The 19,903-nt window shown below is 46.3% G+C and overlaps 1 protein-coding gene and 1 long non-coding RNA gene across 2 annotated transcripts; one reads left to right on the top strand and one right to left on the bottom strand.

Moving 5' to 3' along the window:
• The first annotated feature begins 2,185 nt into the window (after positions 1-2,185).
• Positions 2,186-6,205, top strand: LOC145550896 (uncharacterized). The gene is made up of 2 exons (XR_014086720.1): positions 2,186-3,281; positions 5,839-6,205. It is a non-coding gene; the product is annotated as an uncharacterized LOC145550896 (long non-coding RNA).
• On the bottom strand, positions 4,373-19,310 carry wdr75 (WD repeat domain 75). Its single transcript, XM_081604753.1, has 21 exons — positions 19,148-19,310; positions 18,690-18,813; positions 18,055-18,126; positions 17,837-17,936; positions 16,940-17,064; positions 16,791-16,861; positions 16,401-16,517; positions 16,246-16,334; positions 15,459-15,617; positions 14,570-14,629; positions 14,303-14,418; positions 12,773-12,942; positions 12,544-12,701; positions 12,057-12,237; positions 9,328-9,422; positions 8,963-9,058; positions 7,827-7,996; positions 7,108-7,167; positions 5,855-6,007; positions 5,681-5,772; positions 4,373-5,337 (listed from the first exon to the last, which is right to left on the bottom strand). Exons 1-21 carry the CDS (start codon positions 19,231-19,233, stop codon positions 5,118-5,120), a joined length of 2,514 nt encoding a protein of 837 aa, XP_081460879.1. The 5' UTR covers positions 19,234-19,310; the 3' UTR covers positions 4,373-5,117.
• Positions 19,311-19,903: the final 593 nt, after the last annotated feature.

Genomic DNA, 19,903 nt, shown 5'->3' with positions numbered 1-19,903 from the left:
GGACTGTAACCAGAGCTGAGAGACGGACTGACCTGGAGTGGCTCCGTGACGGAGGAGGAACGACCTGCCGCTTCCTCTAAAACGACTCCGACTTTCAGGAACTCGATTCCTTACCGACGGAAAGAGGAGCGAAGAAAACGCCGAGTCACCACGATAAATTCAGCTGGACGATAAATCGGCCCAGAAGTTACTGTGATAAACAACAACAATGTTGTTTAGAGACCATTTTAATGTGAAGATCTTTACTAAAAACTGCAAGAACACAAAAAGAAATAAACTTTAAATTGTGATGAACTGGAGACATTTAAATACCAAAGATAAGAAAACAACAAAACTGTCCTTCAAACAAACTGAAAACTTTACCATCCAGTTTTTGGTGGAAAGAGAAGAAAAGAGATAAACAATAAATCATGTCAATCGAAATTATTGAGCTTGTTTTTATTTATCACTTGATTAATTGATTTATTGATTATTGTGACTCACTTGTTGCTAATGTGGGTAATGCTAACTAAAACATTAGTAGCGCCAACGCTGTCGTCACTTTAGAAACATTTAATCTGACAAACTAAACATGCAGTTTGCTAACTTTCTGCCTAAATATTATGCTAACCAATATTTATTTAACAAGCTACCGTATTTTCCGGACTATTAGCCTCAGATATCTCTGCAGCTCCAGGTTTTCCACAGCGATGCAGCAGCAGCAGAGGGGCGAACAGCCAACATCTGAGTCATTACAGGTCAACTGAATATCACGTTTATTACGTTGAAAAAGAAAAAGTTCCCAAGTTTAGATTTAACTGAACTGATTACGGTAGTTTTCAAACGGTAACAGTAAAAGTGCTGATCCTTCGTGTTGCTACTAGCATGGGCTAAATGAAAATGGGCGGTTTCTTCTTCTTCTTTAGATTTCAACAGCAGCTTTCATCCATTATTGTTGCACTACTGCCACCTACTGGATCCTAATATCTATACCTCAAATTCTCATAATGATCCCAGGATTATTTTAAAAAACTAAAAATCTTCTTTTTCCCCTCAGTGCTATTTAACTGATCAACAACATTCTCAAATTTCAATTCCCTATTAAAACCTAATTTTGTTTTAATGGGCGCTTTCTTCTTTGATTTCCAATTTTGACTTCCAATGATTCACTTCCTGCTAAAGAGCCCCCTGGTGGTTGAGGAAAAATCCACACTGGGCCACAAGCCGCATGGTTCAAAGCTTAGAAAAAAAGTAGCGGCTTATAGTCTGGAAAATACGGTAAATATTTAGCTTGCTAATGTTATCAAACTGCATATTTAGCTTGATAATATTTAATTACCATGGATATTTAGTTTAAGTTTTAAACAGACATTTATAAATGAATGAATAACCACAGCCCTCACTGGCTCACCCTTTTCCCATAATGCATCCTGCTGTCAGGTGTTGCTTACTGAAGAGGATCAGATAGATGCAACCGTCCAAGGGGGCCCAAACACAAATGCCTGCCACACTTTTCAGATATTATTTGCAGCCTCCCGTCAGATAAAACCTGGACGTGGTTTTTCACCCAGATGCAGCTCCGCTAACCTCAGTCCAGCCGCCATCTTGATTCTAGACAGAAGAGGCTTCCTCCGTCCTTCAGTGTTTTTCTGACCTGTGATGACCTTTGACCTGCTAACCAAGGGCTGTGGAGCTGCACCGTCATGCTGTTGGGTTCTGCAGAACCAGCAGGAGCTGGGATGAAATGATTTGATGGTGCTGACGGCGGTGAAAGTCCAGCAGCAGGAACTGGGACTGCAGAGAAGTTCCTGTTTATGAAAAACATTTCTGAAAATATGAGAGGTCAGCTCACTAACATCTGACATGTCATGAGGACGATGGTTTGGACCGAGCCGGAACCTCCACCAGAACCAGCCAGCCCCGATAAGGCTGCTGATAGCGAGGTCAGGCTGGAGCCACACGTCCCTGGGTTCAAAGGTCAGCCACTAGTCAGCGTAAAGATGTAGACTAAAGTCCAGCTGAAAACCCGACGTAGAGGAGAGTCTGGAGGAAGAGCAGCAGAATGTGACCCACATCAACCATTTTTTCTAACATTTCCGATCATTTTATCCAAAACACATCCCATCAAGTTCAAACCGTTTACTGCCGGAAACAGGTCGACTGTTTCCGGCAGTAAAGATGGCCGCCGCCGCCGTCTCTGGAAAGGTTTAGAGCAGGGGGTCCAGAGTGGGTCCAGAGTGGGTCCAGAGTGGGTCCAGAGTGGGTCCAGAGTGGGTCCAGAGTGGGTCCAGAGTGGGTCCTGCATGTTTCAGTCTCTACCTGGTTTAACACACCTGCATCAGATGAGGCTCATTAGAGGCCTGAGAGGAACGTTGACCTGCTGAGGAGGATGGAGCTGCCAGCAGGGAGAGACTGAAACATGCAGGAGCCACTTTGGACCCCCTGGCTTAAAGTATTTGGTTCTGATTCGTCGGATCAGAACCAGACGGAGGAGGCTGATAAAAACCATCTGGTTCCGTCTGTTGCAGAATCCTGATGTGTCACATCAACATGAAAGTCGGATGAAATGTGAAATGGTCGTTCAGGCGCTCTGCCGTGACGCTATGCAAGAAAGAAAAAGAAAAAAAAGTAAATTTCCGCCAAAAACTACAATTTCTGTTCAATTGTTTTGACACATTTTCAAGAAAAAATTCTAATTCCTGAGGTCCAAAAATAAAAAATTAGAAAAACTCTGAAATTTTATAATAATCGAATACTTTCTAGAAAAAACTTGAGATGCAAACCTTGAATATTTTCGACTAATGAAACTCAGAAAATCTTCCAGGTTTTTGAGATTTGCTCCTGTTTTCCGTCCACTGGCTACATTCACACAACATTCCCTGAGCCAAACCAGCTGGTGTCCAGGTTAAATAGCTAAAGATCACCAGTATCGGTCCTGCGTCGCACCAGGTTGCCGTGGTTACCGTTGGCAGCTTTACGGTAAAGGCCGTAAACCGGCGGGATCCTGCAGCGCGACCCGGTTTGATGACCAGCTGCAGCAAAAGCCACCAGATAATAAACTGAACTGAAGGCAGGAAGTGAAAAAGACAAAGAAACAAAGAAAAATGTCTGATCAGGATTTCTAAACCCAGCTGGGTCCAACCGAGTTCACGGCTCTGCAGAAAAACAAAATCACCAGATGAGTTCAGCGGGAAGGAATGGCAGCCATTTGAAAAGCTACATTGTCAAAAGTTAACAATCATTTGGGTTATTTAGCCGGAGATAAGAAGAACACAGTTAATCTTCCAGATGTTATTTATACGGTAAGAAATGACGTCAGAGTTTCAAGCTCTTAGTTAGCAAGCAGAATATTTACTAGTTTGAGGTAAAATATTCATTTTGCTAACATGCTAATGTTACCATGTCAGCTATAAACTAAAAAATGCTAAATAAGCTACATATTTAGTTTCAGGCTAAATTCAAATTCAGTTCAAAAACACTTTATAAATCTCAAAGGGAAATGAAAACTTTTCAGACCCCCTGATGCTGATGGCAGGAAGGATCTCCTGTAGCAGTCTGTACTGCACGGGCCCTGAAGGAGCCTCTGACCGAAGACGCTCCGCCTCATGAAGAGGACGGTCAGGGTATAATTTACTAGCTTTAATGAAGGATCCTTCTTTGCATCAGAGGTTCCACAGCCAGAACCAGAACCAGAACCGACCCTGAACAGAACCCCATCCATCCTCCCTGTGGGGTCGGGAGGTGCTGGTGCCTCTCCAGCGAACGTTTCGGGCGAGGCGGGGTCAAAGGTCACCAGGACAGGTCGCCAGTCTGTCAGGCGACGGTGAGGTCACTCCTGCTAGTTGTAAACGTGCAGATATGACTTGGACTGGGCTGTCGGTCAAACTTCTCACCACAGGGCAAAAGGACAGACGTTGATTCTGGGACCTTTGCTAAGATAAGATCAGCTTCACATGAGAAAATCTGCCGAACACAGATCTTCCAAAATTAAGGAAATCAGTGCACCGCTAAACCGGTGCATCGCTAAATCAGTGCATCGCTAAAGCTAAGTATTTAGTCGGAGGCTAAATATTTATTTTTGATAACTTACTGTTTACATTAGCATGTTAGCAAACTAAAAAATTAAATATTTACTAAATATGCAAAATATTAGCAAGTCAGCAAACTAAATACTTATTTAGTTGACTTTATTGTTAGCTAGATATGTAACTAACTCAATAATTAGTAAGCTAAATATTTAATTTGAGGCTAAAAAAGAATAATTTTAACTGAACATTTAAATATTTAGCTCACTAAACCGTTGATGACCTGATTTCTGATGAGGAAGACGATGGAATCTTCACCATAACGTCATTTAGCAGGAAGTGGGGAAACCAGACGATGAGTCAGCAGGTTTTAGGAAAGTCGTTTTTATTTCACTGGAATAAATAAAAAATTTATCCAAACTTTTCTGATCTTAGGAAACAAAACAATTAAAATCTTGTTTCTGTAAGAAAATTAAGGAAAAAACTAATTCAGTTCCCTGCAAAGTCACAAGGACGAGGCAGAACATTATGACCAGAGGAGACGAGGCAGAACATTATGACCAGAGGAGACGAGGCAGAACATTATGACCAGAGGAGACGAGGCAGAACATTATGACCAGAGGAGACGAGGCAGAACATTATGACCAGAGGAGACAAGGCAGAACATTATGACCAGAGGAGACGAGGCAGAACATTATGACCAGAGGAGACGAGGCAGAACATTATGACCAGAGGAGACGAGGCAGAACATTATGACCAGAGGAGACGAGGCAGAACATTATGACCAGAGGAGACGCAGTGAGAGCGATGGACGAGGCTCTTAAAGGTTCAGTCTGCAGAACATCAAGATGTCTAAGCAGAAAAAACATTAAAATTAAATTCCTACTAAAATGGCTGACGCTGGTCATAATGTTCTGCCTGATCAGCACAAACCATCAGTGAGGTTTATCATTTCAGGAGTCAGAAAATAAACATCAGAACCAGACGGAACCGGCTCGATGGAGCCAACAGGAAGAATTGGGTCAGAACCCGTCCAGGTCCAGAACCAGCTTCCTGTCGCTTCTCCTTCCTGGAAGGAAACCCAGAACCGCTCCCAGGTTCTGGTTCTGCTGCTCAGGAGTCTAGCAGGCTGGAGAACCAGCTGTGGTCCAGTTTCCTGACCCGCCTCAGCTCCCTGAGCTGGGCTCTGCTCAGAACCGGGTCGGCGCTGTCCGTCTCCAGCGGCCTCCTCTCTGGCCGTGTTGCTCTGGTTTCCATTTCCTGATCCGAATCTTCCTCCTCCTCCTCCTCCTCCGGGTCGCTGGGCGTTTCTCCCGCTGAGGTTTCGTTTTCCCTGGAGGAACAGAGACGTTAGCATGACTCGGCAGAAAAACAACCCAGGCTGCCGAGTCACAGCAGATCCGGCTGCAGCAGCTTTTTGTGCCGAGTCATGCTGAACTTTCTGTTGGCGGTTTGGACCGGTTCTTCCAGAAGGTTCCAGACCCAAACGCTTCGTCAGCAGATCCTGGATCACTTTTAGTCTCACCGTTTCAGACAAACGTAACAAACTGCAGCAAGTTTCCTGTAACTGAATCTGATCTGAACCAACACGCCGTGAGAAACCATTAATCCCAGGCTCAACTGTTGGCATTTAATCATTTCTAGATGTTTAAACTGTAATCAGTTCTGGTTCGGACCTGGTTTCCGTGGCGACGTCGAGCAGAGCCTCCAGGAAGGCGGAGCAGAGCGCGGCGGCGGCGGGCAGCACGTGAGCCGGACTCTGCAGCAGCTGCAACGACAACAACATCAGTCAACCTGCTCCTACTTCCTGTTTCCTACTTCCTGTTTCCTCCAGCAGAGGGAAGTCGGACCTCTCTGACTGCAGCAGAACCTCCAGGCGGCGCCGGGCGCTCGGCGGGCGGTCCGACCGCCGGATCCTCCGCCGCCGCTGCTTGGTGGTGGGGTTGGCGTTTCCCCAGCAACAGCTGGAAGGGCGTCATGGCAACGCTGCCGTCAACCACGAGCTGCGAAGGAGGAGAAAAGACGGGGATGCAAATGCTGTGAGAACAGAACCGGGTCGGACATCTGGGTCGACACAAACGGCCTCATTACTCAGGATGGCTCCCATCAAACATGGAGGCGAAGACGCTTTGCAGACAAACTGGCTGGTTTGTTTGTTTTTACATTGAAATGCAATTAAAATGTTTTATTACCAAGAGAAATGTCCAGAATTTAAAATCGTCTTAAACGGATCACACCGCCGTCGTTCCGTCAGCATGGAGCTGCAGAACTCAACGGGAAAATTGTTTAATATTTTCGGCTCATTTCCTAAAGTACGGTGGCTGACAGGTTCAAACGGCAGCAAATTAACTTTAAAAAACAGAAAAAATGCAGCAGAAAAACATTGAAAACACAGGAAATAAAAGCAAAATACCAAAACAACAGGATGTAAAAAACTCTGACGTGGCTCCAGAAAACGTTGGTCCTCCAGGCCACCAGGGGGAGTCGACCAACGACCAGCGGAAAGAAAAGCTGCAGTACTTCAAGTCTGTCCTAACCTTATAGAGCAGCAGCAGGTTTCCTGACTCCAGACTCCCTCTAGTGGTCTGGAGGACCAACGGACTGCGCCACGAGTTGGCAGCGTTTTGTACTTCCTGTTTTGCTTCCATTTCCTGTGAATTTGTTTGTTTTTTTGGTTGTGTTTCCATCTACCATAAAGTTGCACACATTTGAAATATTTAGATAATTTTACCAAATGGAAAGTCCCTCCATGTGGGAAAACGTTAGGCGGCTCTAAGCATCAGGAAATGAAGGAGAGTCTGTGGAGCATCAAACTTTGTGTCTCAGATGAATTTTAGTTCTGAATACTGGATGTAAACTGGGATCAAAGGGGTGGAATTTACTGCTTTTACATTAAAAGATCAGCATTCTGTGAGCGCCACCTGGTGGTCAGAGAATTACAAATCAATAACTGGACAGGATCAGTACGTGTGAAGTAAAGAGTGGATAGGACTGGGAATTCTTTGAGGAAAGCTAATTGAGTCAAAGTTATTTCTACAGTCAACATGGAGGTTAAAGGTCATGCTCTCCATTTTCCAGGCAGATGGAGCAGGAATCTGCTCACCTGTTGGCTTCCAGTCGTCAGCCGTTCCTCCTCTGCTCTGGTGCTGAAGGTCAGCAGGTCCTGCACAGGAGAGACAGCATGATAAAACCTGCTGGAGTTTAGGATAAAACCTGCTGGAGTTTAGGATAAAACCTGCTGGAGTTTAGGATAAAACCTGCTGGAGTTTAGGATAAAACCTGCTGGAGTTTAGGATAAAACCTGCTGGAGTTTAAGATAAAACCTGCTGGAGTTTAAGATAAAACCTGCTGGAGTTTAGGATAAAACCTGCTGGAGTTTAAGATAAAACCTGCTGGAGTTTAAGATAAAACCTGCTGGAGTTTAAGTTAAAACCTGCTGGAGTTTAGGATAAAACCTGCTGGAGTTTAGGATAAAACCTGCTGGAGTTTAGGATAAAACCTGCTGGAGTTTAAGATAAAACCTGCTGGAGTTTAAGATAAAACCTGCTGGAGTTTAGGATAAAACCTGCTGGAGTTTAAGATAAAACCTGCTGGAGTTTAGGATAAAACCTGCTGGAGTTTAAGATAAAACCTGCTGGAGTTTAAGTTAAAACCTGCTGGAGTTTAAGATAAAACCTGCTGGAGTTTATTCTAAGCCTCAGCAGGTTTTATTCTCAGAAAGATGGAACGGTTTTCTGGGAAGCGGCCGGGCGTCAGAGTGGGACCTCTCTCCCAGGGCGTGAGCTGGCTGCTGATTGGCTGATATTTGGCCCATTTGTTTACCATGAGCGGCGTCAGGAAGTAGAGCTGTGAGCGGTTCAGCCACCGGCTGCTGTCCTCGCAGCTCTCCAGCGCCACCTCCCTGGGGGCGAAGACGGCGCGGCTCACCCGCCCCGAGCACACGGCCTTCTGGGAAAACAGCGGCCGCGGCTCGCTGGGCTTGAAGACAAAAACTGGAAAACAGAGGAGAGGTGTAACCATGGTGAGGAAAGCGGCTCTCCTGCAGCCTCCTCCCTCAGAGTTGGAGCTAAAACTAGAGCTGAGGTTTGATATTTGATTTATTTTCCTCTGGTTTTCTGCACCTGAAGGTCCAAACAGCTGCAGCGAAGCCAATAACGGGTTTTACTGGAGGATAGAATTATTATGACAAACAGTAATATTGCTGTTTGGAGACCATTTTTCAGTAATATAAGATAATAATCCACGTTCACCTACTAATAAACTAAAATAAGAACATTTAAAACATAAAATTAAATATCCAGATCAGGGCCGGTCCAAACCTTTCTGGGGCCCTCAGCAGATCTGTACCAACATGATGCTTCTTCATTGCTAAGCTAACTAGCATTAGCATGTTTTAGCTGTTTTAACATTACAAGAGTAACTAAAACGCATGATTTAGATTTTGGAATACAGAATGACATTTAAACATGTCGTATTATTTTAAAGCAACATCAGCTGATAAAAAACTAAACTTACAGTAAACAAGTTTGATATCTTATATTTCCGAACAGCCATTAACAGTTAATCATTATTTGTCTGTGTATATTTATATATATATAAATGCTAACTTGGTGCTCTTGGGGGCCCCCTGGTGGTGCAGTTGCTTAATTCACATATGATAAAATTAAATCACGACAATCTAAAACCAATAAATAAAACAGAAATAAAACTTGAACACGACAGAAACCGTAAATAAATAAATGGATCATGAAACCTCCATAAACAAAATTTCTCTTCAAAAAATATTAATGAGAACAGATCTGATTGATCTAATTTTAACTGATCATGTGATTGATTGATTGATTGATTGATTGATTGCTGATTACAACAGGCCTTGCTGCAGTTAGCATAAAGTGAAGCAGCAGCCATCAGTGTTCCTGTCTCTCTGGTTAAATAAAGCCGAGCTGGTTTGGACGTACGGTCTGTGTTTCCGTCCTGGTGGCAGAAGGCGGCCATGTTGTCAGACAGCGGGTCTGCCAGCAGCAGGCTCACCTCCATGGACGTGCTCCACTCCACTGCAGGACACACAGGAAACAGGAAGCAGGTTCAGTTCAAAAAAGCTTGGTAACCTGACTGCCTGATAGCCAACTAGCCAGTTAGCCAATGCTAGCATTGTTGGCGCTAGCATTAGCTAACCCTCTAAGATCAGCTTCTTTGTAATACTGCAGTTTTCCTGCTGAATCTGACTAAATGAGCGTTTGCTGCTCGTCTTTATCCTGAGCCGTGTGGAGATAGGAGATGTGTGTTAGCATGTTGTGCACATGGTGGCGCTGTGGAGGCTTACAGGAGCAGGTGAGGAGGTTCCAGCAGCACAGCTGGTTGCTGCTGGTTGTTCCCAGGAGAAACTTGGAGCAGCTCAGCCGGCCGAAGCAGAGATCCCTGATGGAGGAAGAAACAGAAAACACATCTTTAAAACGACACTTTGTATCTCATCTTATTGTGAACCTGGAGTCTCTCTGCGTTTCTCCTGCTGCTGAGTACAGGCGCAGGTTTTTCAACCCTTTCAGGTTCCTCTGTATTATGTTTGTTTTGAACTGTTGCATCACAGTATCTGCAGCAGAACTGCTATCAAGGTCATGAACTTCCTGCTATTTTTTAGTCCAAGTTCAAGGACACCAAAGTCAAAATGTTTGGTTTTGTTGTATTTACCCACTCAAGTCACGACACAGCGGATGTCCTGGCTGCTGTTTTGCTAGCAGTAGCATCGTGCTAATGCTAGCGTTGCATGCTAGCATGTCTTGAATATTATTAGTACATCAACAGTTTGTCGTTTCTGCCATTTTTATCTTGGGAATCTGTGAAGTAAACGCATTCAGTGATGAGGCCTTGTGTTCATCCATGTTTCTCCAACACGTTCGTCTGGATGAACCGTTCTTCCCCATCTGTGGAGGGGGCGGGGCCTGACGTGCCTCATTTGCATTTAAAGAGACGGTATCAAAACAAGTTGCTGTCAAACACAGCTCAGGTCAGAGGTCAAAGAGGAGCCTGAGGAGCTACAATAACCAGGAATTCAGACCAAAACATCCAGCTCAGCTTTAACTAGGCCACAACTGGAGGATTTAAACGAGAAATGATTTAAGCCACCAACTGTTTCTGCTTATTACGGGCCGGTTCTGATCTCAGTCTGAGGATTTTTATGGAAACCCTCAGAACAGAGGTGAGAGCCTGTTTCCATGGTTTCCTCTGGTCCGGCAGCCATCGACTAGATCAGCGTCTGGTTTACAGAGGGCTGACCTCTATAGGCAGCCGTTATATAAGAGAGGCGCCTCACAGCTGTGACAACAGCTGGAAATGAGCTTCTTCCTGCTTCAAACGTCTCATTTTAACTCTGAGGAGAGTTTGACCCGACCCGCCTGGTTCTTACGAACCCGACCCGCCTGCGACCCGCCTGGCTCTTACAAACCCGCCTGGTTCTTACGAACCCGACCCGCCTGGTTCTTACAAACCCGCCTGGTTCTTACAAACCCGCCTGGTTCTTACGAACCCGACCCGCCTGGTTCTTACAAACCCGACCCGAACCCGACCCGCCTGGTTCCTACAAACCCGCCTGGCTCTTACAAACCCGACCCGCCTGCGACCCGTCTGGTTCTTACAAACCCGACCCGCCTGCGACCCGTCTGGTTCTTACAAACCCGACCCGCCTGGTTCTTACGAACCCGCCTGGCTCTTACAAACCCGCCTGGTTCTTACGAACCCGCCTGGTTCTTACAAACCCGCCTGGTTCTTACGAACCCGACCCGCCTGGTTCTTACGAACCCGACCCGCCTGGTTCTTACAAACCCGACCCGAACCCGACCCGCCTGGTTCCTACAAACCCGCCTGGTTCCTACAAACCCGCCTGGTTCTTACAAACCCGCCTGGCTCTTACAAACCCGACCCGCCTGCGACCCGCCTGGCTCTTACAAACCCGACCCGCCTGGCTCTTACAAACCCGCCTGGTTCTTACGAACCCGACCCGCCTGGTTCTTACGAACCCGACCCGCCTGGTTCTTACAAACCCGACCCGCCTGCGACCCGCCTGGCTCTTACGAACCCGAACATTTCCTCCGACCAGCTTCAATCTGAGCTCTCCGCTCCCTAAAGGAAAAGAGTTGCTCGGTTTATTCTGTGGCTGAATGTGGATTATTTCATAACGAGCCGAGCAGAACCGGGCGGCACGGTTCTGGTGTCCTCTGTGACCCGGAGCTCCATGTGAGCCCAGGAACAGCTGCCAACATTACAGCAGAAACTGCAGCCAGTTCCTGCTGCGTCACAGAGAGGAAGAAACGGTCTAAAAAACTCCCGGTTTAGAGCCTGCAGGTGGTTTTCATAAAGGACATTCATAGATTTCAGGTCCAAAAAGCTCAGGAGGAGTTTGAAGCTCATGACCAACATGTTCTGATCCGGTGCAGAGGTGAGGAAGCTCTCTGTTATCACTATTACAGGTCCGATCCAGAGGAAGAGGGTAGGACTGCAGCAGCGTGTTCATGATGCCATGAACACCTGCTGATTAATGAAAACAGTATTAAAATCTGGGATATTTTACTGTACAAAACAGTAAAATATGAGACCAACAGCAAATGATTTCAGGTCATTACTAAATAATCTGCTAAAAACTGCTAACAGTGATTAATTAATTGAAAAACAAAACACTAAAACATCAAAAGGTTTGGCTTCATAAAGAATCCTTAGTGCTCACAGATTTTCTCCCATTTGTCCTCTGGCGCCCCTAGTGGTTAAATGTGTCACAGCTACAAAAGGAATCAGTCAAAATGTGTGAAAGACTAATAAACCATTTTAAGGTGCTTCAAACTTTCCATCTCTTTTATTTAAACAATAAAAAGAAGATTAAAAAATAAGTTTAAATCAGGGATGCCCAAAGTGTGGCTCCGGGGCCATTTACAGCCCTCTGGATGATTTTGTTTGGCCCTTCTGTCCTCGATTGAAGAATGGAGAGAATTTGGTTCATTTTAGATTTTGAGACAGATAAAATCTTGTCAAACATTTATCTAAGTATTGAGGTTCCCGTTTTACCTGATGCTGCCCGGCGGCTGCGACAGCGTGAGCAGCAGCTCCCAGGAGGCGGGGCTCCAGACGGTAACCACTTCCTGGAAGCCGACAGCCAGCAGCGAGCCGTCGGCGGAGAAACAGCAGCGCTGCGGCGCCAGGCCGTGATAGGCCGACACGAAGTCACATGACCAGGAAGGACCGCCGTCTGGAGACAGGACAGTCGGATTGTTACCAACTGAAGTTTGACGATTCCAGATCAACGGCGAAATTAACAGATTAATTAATCTGATAACTAACAGATCAATTAAATTTATTGTTGTTTTGTTCTATTTGATTGTTTTTGTGTTTTCATTTTGGAAGAAACTAAAGGAAAAAAAAACAACAAGTTTCAGATTTTCGTCGTCCCTCCATAGAGTCAAAGGGTCAAAGGTTAATCTTGGTATGGAGACCAGCAGGCCTCAGATTAAAGACAGATTACTGTCAGTCTGGACCCGGCCGGCCGGGTTCTCACCGTCCGGGTGGGCCGGCGCCGCCAGCCTCCAGGCTTTGAAGAGTCCGTCTCGGCCGCATGAGACCAGCAGGGAGGTCCGGCCGCGGGCCGCCGGGTCAAAGGTCACGGCCGTAATCCGGACCTCGTGGGGCGTCGAGACGGTGGTGTTCAGAACGAAGCTGGAGCGAAGAGAGAGAGACGTCAGAGGTTCTGGAGGTTCTGGACGGCCCGGTGAGAAAGACCTCGGTACCTCTGGCTCGGCTCATCGAACGCCCACAGCTTCAGATTAAGCTCCGCCGTTTCCTGCTTCCGCTCCTCCACCGTGGCCAACCAGGCGCCGGCGCCGTCCAGCGTCGCCATGACGACCTGGAACTGGTCCAGACCCTCCTGGTGAATGAACTCCTGCTGCACCACGTCCAGCTGGGGGGGATTATTTCATCACAGATTACAATCCACCAGATTACAAAATCACAGATTATAATCCACCAGATCAAGCCCTCATATCTCTAAATTATAAACCATCAGATCTCCAGATTAAACCGTCGGATCTCCAGATTAAACCGTAGATCTTCAGATTAAACCATCGGATCTCCAGATTAAACCGTCGGATCTCCAGATTAAACCGTAGATCTTCAGATTAAACCGTAGATCTCCAGATTAAACCGTCGGATCTCCAGATTAAACCGTCGGATCTCCAGATTAAACCGTAGATCTCCAGATTAAACCGTAGATCTTCAGATTAAACCATCGGATCTCCAGATTAAACCGTCGGATCTTCAGATTAAACCGTAGATCTTCAGATTAAACCGTAGATCTCCAGATTAAACCGTAGATCTCCAGATTAAACCGTAGATCTTCAGATTAAACCGTAGATCTCCAGATTAAACCGTAGATCTTCAGATTAAACCATCGGATCTCCAGATTAAACCGTCGGATCTTCAGATTAAACCGTAGATCTTCAGATTAAACCGTAGATCTCCAGATTAAACCGTCAGATCTTCAGATTAAACCATCGGATCTCCAGATTAAACCGTAGATCTTCAGATTAAACCGTAGATCTCCAGATTAAACCATAGATCTCCAGATTAAACCGTCAGATCTCCAGATTAAACCGTCAGATCTTCAGATTAAACCATCGGATCTCCAGATTAAACCGTAGATCTCCAGATTAAACCGTAGATCTCCAGATTAAACCGTAGATCTCCAGATTAAACCGTAGATCTCCAGATTAAACCGTCGGATCTCCAGATTAAACCGTAGATCTTCAGATTAAACCATCGGATCTCCAGATTAAACCGTAGATCTTCAGATTAAACCGTAGATCTCCAGATTAAACCGTAGATCTCCAGATTAAACCGTCGGATCTCCAGATTAAACCGTCAGATCTTCAGATTAAACCATCGGATCTCCAGATTAAACCGTAGATCTTCAGATTAAACCGTAGATCTCCAGATTAAACCATAGATCTCCAGATTAAACCGTCAGATCTCCAGATTAAACCGTAGATCTTCAGATTAAACCATCGGATCTCCAGATTAAACCGTAGATCTCCAGATTAAACCGTAGATCTCCAGATTAAACCATCGGATCTCCAGATTAAACCGTCGGATCTCCAGATTAAACCGTAGATCTTCAGATTAAACCATCGGATCTCCAGATTAAACCGTCGGATCTCCAGATTAAACCGTCGGATCTCCAGATTAAACCGTAGATCTGAGCTCCAGATTAAACCGTAGATCTCCAGATTAAACCCAGATTGAGCGTTTGGCTCCAGTCTCACGTTGAACAGCAGTCGGTCTCTCTGGAGGGAGTAGAACTGCAGGTGACCCGGTTTCCCGTTCAGAACCAGAGCTTTGCTGCGCGGGTCGACCATCAGGTCCGTCTGGACGGCTTCGCCTGCAGAGACCATGGAAACAACGGCGTTGCTACGGCAACCAGATCAGGGGACGAGGCGAATTAAAACATCTCGGCTTTAATCCAACCAATCGTCTCTCAGACGAAAAGAAGTTTTTAAAATTAGAACAAAATGATCAGAATCTGAGCCGACCTTTGACTAGACCCTGAATGATGGACGACACTTTCACACAACTCTGGATGAGCACGAGTTCTGGACAGGAAACAGAAAAATGTCACATCAACGAAACGCCGCAGCAGATCAACAAAGACACAAAGAGAGTACAGAAAGAAAGTACACCCTCCAATTTCACAAAGAAAGTACACCCTGCTTCACTTCCTGGGTTTCTGAAAGGAGAATAAAACTTCTGGGACAAAAATCCTCTGGACAGACGAGACAAATACAGACAGCAGGATGACCAACCTGGCCAGAACCGATCAGAACCGATCTGATCCGATCAGAACAGATCAGAAACGATCCGATCAGAACAGATCCGATCAGAACCGATCTGATCCAGATCCGATCAGAACAGATCCGATCAGAAACGATCCGATCCGATCAGAACAGATCCGATCAGAACCGACCCGATCAGAACCGATCCAGTCTGATCCAATCAGAACCGATCCGATCAGAACTCACTGACTCTTAGCAGATTTTGATAAAACTTAGGAAAAACTCAGATTTAAAGATATATTAGCAAATGTAGGTTAAAGCAGATTTTCTGTTTTATTGATGAAATTATTTCATTTCTGAAAAACGGAGGAACATCAAGAAGCTGCAGTTTAACTTTTATTAAAAATAATATTTTCATGTATTTGTTCAGACTCACCAAGTTGTGACAGTTTGTTATGAGACAGATAATCTGAGAAAAAGTCGGTTAAGGACATCCATAATTTCACAGATTATCTGTCTCATCCCAAAATGTGTCCACATGGTGACAGTTTTAACAAATATGGAAGAAACATTTTTTAAAGTTACTGCAGCTTTAAGTGAACCCACCGAGGGTGTACTTTCTTTTTGCTAAGAGCGTTTTATTAGTTACTGTTGTCGCTGTGGGAGGTGCAGAACAGCGCCCCATCTGGTGACACGGCGATGTGCGTGATGGCGGCGCCGAGGCGCGGCAGGAAGTCCTTTTGGCTCTCCTGCTGGTACCGCCACTGTACCAGAACCGACTCCACGCCGCCGCTCAGCAGGTTGGAGCCTGGTGGGAACAACGGCAACACAGAGGGTCAAAAATCACCAGTGGGGGGCGCTGCGGCGGCGGAACGTGCTGTGGTGGCGGGGCGCGCTGCGGCGCGCTGCGGCGGCGGTTGGGCGCGCTGCAGCGGCGGCGGGGCGCGCTGCAGCGGCGGCGGGGCGCGCTGCGGTGGCGGGGCGCGCTGCGGCGGCGGCGGGGCGCGCTGCAGCGGCGGCGGGGCGCGCTGCAGCGGCGGCGGGGCGCGCTGCGGCGGCGGGGCGCGCTGCGGTGGCGGTGGGGCACGCTGCGGTGGCGGTGGGGCACGCTGCGGTGGCGGTGGGGCACGCTGCAGCGGCGGTGGGGCACGCTGTGGCGGTGGGGCGCGCTGCAGCGGCGGAACGTGCTGCGGTGTCGGGGCGCGCTGCGGCAGCGGCAGGGCGTGTGGCGGTGGTGGGGCACGCTGCGGTGGCGGTGGGGCACGCTGCAGCGGCGGTGGGGCACGCTGCAGCGGCGGGGCACGCTGCGGTGGCGGCGGGGCGCGCTGCAGCGGCGGTGGGGCGCGCTGTGGCGGCGGGGCGCGCTGCAGCGGCGGAACGTGCTGCGGTGTCGGGGCGCGCTGCGGCAGCGGCAGGGCGTGTGGCGGTGGTGTTACCTTCAGGAGTGAAGCGCAGCGCGCGCACGGCGCCATGGTGCCAGTGCAGGGTGCGGTAGGTGTACTCCCTCTTCTGGTCGAAGTTTCTCCTGAAAGGTCGCAGAGGTCAGAGTTCACCAGGAGCAGGAAGTTCAACCCAGACCAGCGGGGCTCACCAGAGTCGGATCTTTCCGTCTTCGTGCCCCGTGGCGACGCAGTCGTCCGTCGGGTGGCAGGCGACGCAGGTGAACGTGTTGCTGCGGCCGCTGCTGCTGTTTTCCTTCAGAGAGAATCTGGAGGCAGCAAAAGAAACAATTCATCATAAAAATCATCCAAAAGAAACAATTTATCATAAAAATCATCAGCTATCGTTATCATTTATTTTTTTAAAAATTATAATTTATCATCATCATTGAGAAAAGTTTGTCATGATACAAATTTTGCTTTATATTCTCAATAAACTTAATGTTTTCTACAAACAGACAAAAATGTTATTTATGTTAACTTGGCTGCCTGGATTTTCAAAAATAAAATATATCCAACGTTAATCAGTCGGTCGGACCGACCTGAAGGACTTCTGCTTCTTGAAGAAGAAGATCTGCAGCTGAACGCCGCTCGTCGAGGCCACGTACTCTCCCTGTGGGGAGACGGCAGCCAATCAGAGAGCAGAACAGGGCCGGGGGCGAGAGACACACACACACAGAGAGAGACGCACCGCTCTGCCGAAGGCGACGGTCGCCGGGTTGGCGCTGACGTCAGAGAGCACGGCGGAGAGGTCAGAGGTCTCCACCAGCTGGCCGGCGGTCTGAGGGAGATGGACGGCGAGGAGCTGGAGAGAATCTGCAACCAGAGAGATGAGATTTTATTTACAAATGTAGATAATATTTATTCAATAATTCTGTTTATATATACATAAAATGGCTGAAGATTCAGTTAAAAACGCCGCTTCTGTTTCCATATTTATCCGAATATAAACCAACAGATTCCCTCATGTCAACATTTCATTACGTTTCCTGCTTGTCCACCAGGCGGCGCTACAGTACGTCCTCCACGTTCAAAATATGTCAAAGTTTCATATTTTTAAACAGATGTTTGAAGTGTTTAAATAATCAAAATGGACATGTTAATTACAGAAATTTTAACACAATAATTTTTTCTTTTACATACAAACGTTGCAGTTGGAACCTTCATGTTCACTCGTTTCCAGTACATCTGTAAATCTGACGCACAGCTACGTCCGCTAACAGGAGTGATGACGCTGCTTCCTTTCTGCTTCTAAACAATCTGATTGGACGCTGAAAAAGACCATCGCTGTGTTCAAGACGTGCTAAAAAGAGTTAGCCTAGCAGCGAAGCTACGGTAGCCTGAAATAGCACCTCAGTGCTGACATGCAGCAGCTAATGCTAATGTTAGCATCCACAGTCCACATCTCTTAAGAAGCTTCATGAATGATTAAAAGCTAGAAATATCTTTGTTGTAAGACGTCTACCATGGTCTTAACTTTACGTCTTAATGCAATAAAAAAACAGAGCTGAAACATATTCAGATGGAGTTTGACAAAGAAAGTTTTAGACCAAAACTTCTCGTTCGGCTGGAAGGAACTCAAACCTACCCAAAGTTTTGTATCCTTTCGTTGGCGTGGCGATGAAGACGACGCCATCATGGCTGGCCGAGGCGTAGATGGAGCAGATGGGATACCCGATGACGTACGTCTGAAACAGGAAACAGGAAGAGCAGCTCTGTTAGAAACAGCCTGGTCCAGGTGGAACCAGCTCAGACAGGAAGTTAAAACCTGAATGAACCTTCGGGTGATGGAGGAGAAGGTTTTACCTTAATGAGGATCCCGTCGGTGAAGTCCCAGAGCCTCACGGTGCCATCTGCTGAGCAGGAGTAAGCCTGCAGGTTCAACCACAGAATTCATTTCTAATAAAGCATCAAACATTCAATCGGTTCAGAAAGGTACGCTTTAGAGATCCAGAACATCCAGGAGTTTATTTCAGTTTGTTTGTTTTTGAACCAAGTTACTGAAATTAATTCATTTTTCATCAGATTCTAATGCATCTGGATTTCAATACAAAACACGTCTGACCTGCTGCTTTCACATCATCATGCACATTCACAGGTCAAAGGTTAGAAAACAAGATTATAAATCAAATATGATTTTATACGAGTCACTCAGAATACATTTAAATCATAATAATCAGAGATTTGTGGTTTTCTTGCTCTGGTTTATGGTATGGAAACTGATTTGATTTTTACTTTTGCACTGAGAAAAACACAACAACTACATCCTTCTTTAATTTTACTTCTCTTCCTGAATGTTTTCATCCCTCCGGTGAGTAGCATGGCTTCAGCAGCAGATGGATTACTGAGGGGTGCAGTCAGGTTATCTGCAGCTTTTCTCTCCATCAGCCGTGGCTAACACAACAACACAGAGTTCAGCACATCTGGATGTTTACCTGCAGATGGTTGGAGGGTCTGAGCAGCACACCGGTCACCAGGTCCGTGTGGCCCCGCAGCTCCTGGACACACTCCTCAGTGACGGTACTGAACACCTTCACATTGTGTCCCGAGGCGCAGAGAAGGAACCTGCGGACGCAAAACATCATCTTTCGGCTTTAATGGCAGGTTTTATATTTATAATTGTAGTAACTCGGAATTCAGGCAGGTTTTATGGACAAAGTTTCGTAGTAATGTAGATTTTATAGTGATAATTTTAGAATAACGCATAATTCTGGCAAGTTTTATTTATGTAATTTCACTGTAAAGATGCATTCAGGTAAGTTTTTGAGTTAATAGCATCATAGAGGCAGAAGCGCAGGATGTAGCATTAGCTGCTAACGCTCAGACATCCGCTTTCCCGTTAACACCAACTAAATATCTGACATTAGCTTTATAAACCGGACTAAAATAAGTCACTAACCTGGAGTCGGAGCTTATAGCCGGCTCCCTGAAGGTTATATTACTGCCACCTTGGTGAACCACGCGGATTTCAGCCTGTTCAACCATGTTTTCATACCGGCTGACGTTATATCCGCCCGGTGTCTCTACGTAAAGCCTTCGGTTGGAACCTTACCGCCACCTGGCGAGCGGAAATGGCACTGCAGATGAAATGTTTTGAACGTAATCGACGTGGCCATGTTGGGACGGTCGTGTCGGACGTGTTGTGGGATGAAAAGAAGCGAAATAATCAGCATCTGTTCGGTGAAGAAGACTCGGACTTCCTTTCATTCACTAACCGACTCATCGAGACTTCTTAATAAAATGCTGATAATCATTCTTAGCTGTTTATCTCAAACAGCCCATTGTGTTATTTTTACCTCAACTATCAACATGTTATTACTGTATTGTTTCACTGAATGTTCATGCAGAGGTTTGCAGCCACTCATAAGCTGCAAATGTTGTAGTACGGATGTTTAATGATTAATTAATGCCGGTGCGATTACATAAAACATACTGCATAAAGTTTAAAAAAGACGAATTGGGAGCACATGTTTGGATTTGCTGTGGATTTCCACTGGGTCACGATGACAAAGTTTCTGTTTGTTACATTTTTCAGGTGATGAGATGAAATAGTTTAAGGAGTCACTGAAAGGAGAGCAGACCAGATGAAAGTCCTCATGCTGTCTGTCAGGCAGTTACCCACTTTCTCCACTAGGTGTCAGCAGATCACAGTTTA

The sequence above is a fragment of the Poecilia reticulata genome, chromosome 2 (genome assembly GCF_904066995.2).
Source record: "Poecilia reticulata chromosome 2, P_reticulata-male-v2, whole genome shotgun sequence".
Classification (NCBI taxonomy): domain Eukaryota; kingdom Metazoa; phylum Chordata; class Actinopteri; order Cyprinodontiformes; family Poeciliidae; genus Poecilia; species Poecilia reticulata.
The sequence above is the reverse complement of the archived record's forward strand: the minus strand, read 5'-3'. Positions and strand labels throughout refer to the sequence as shown.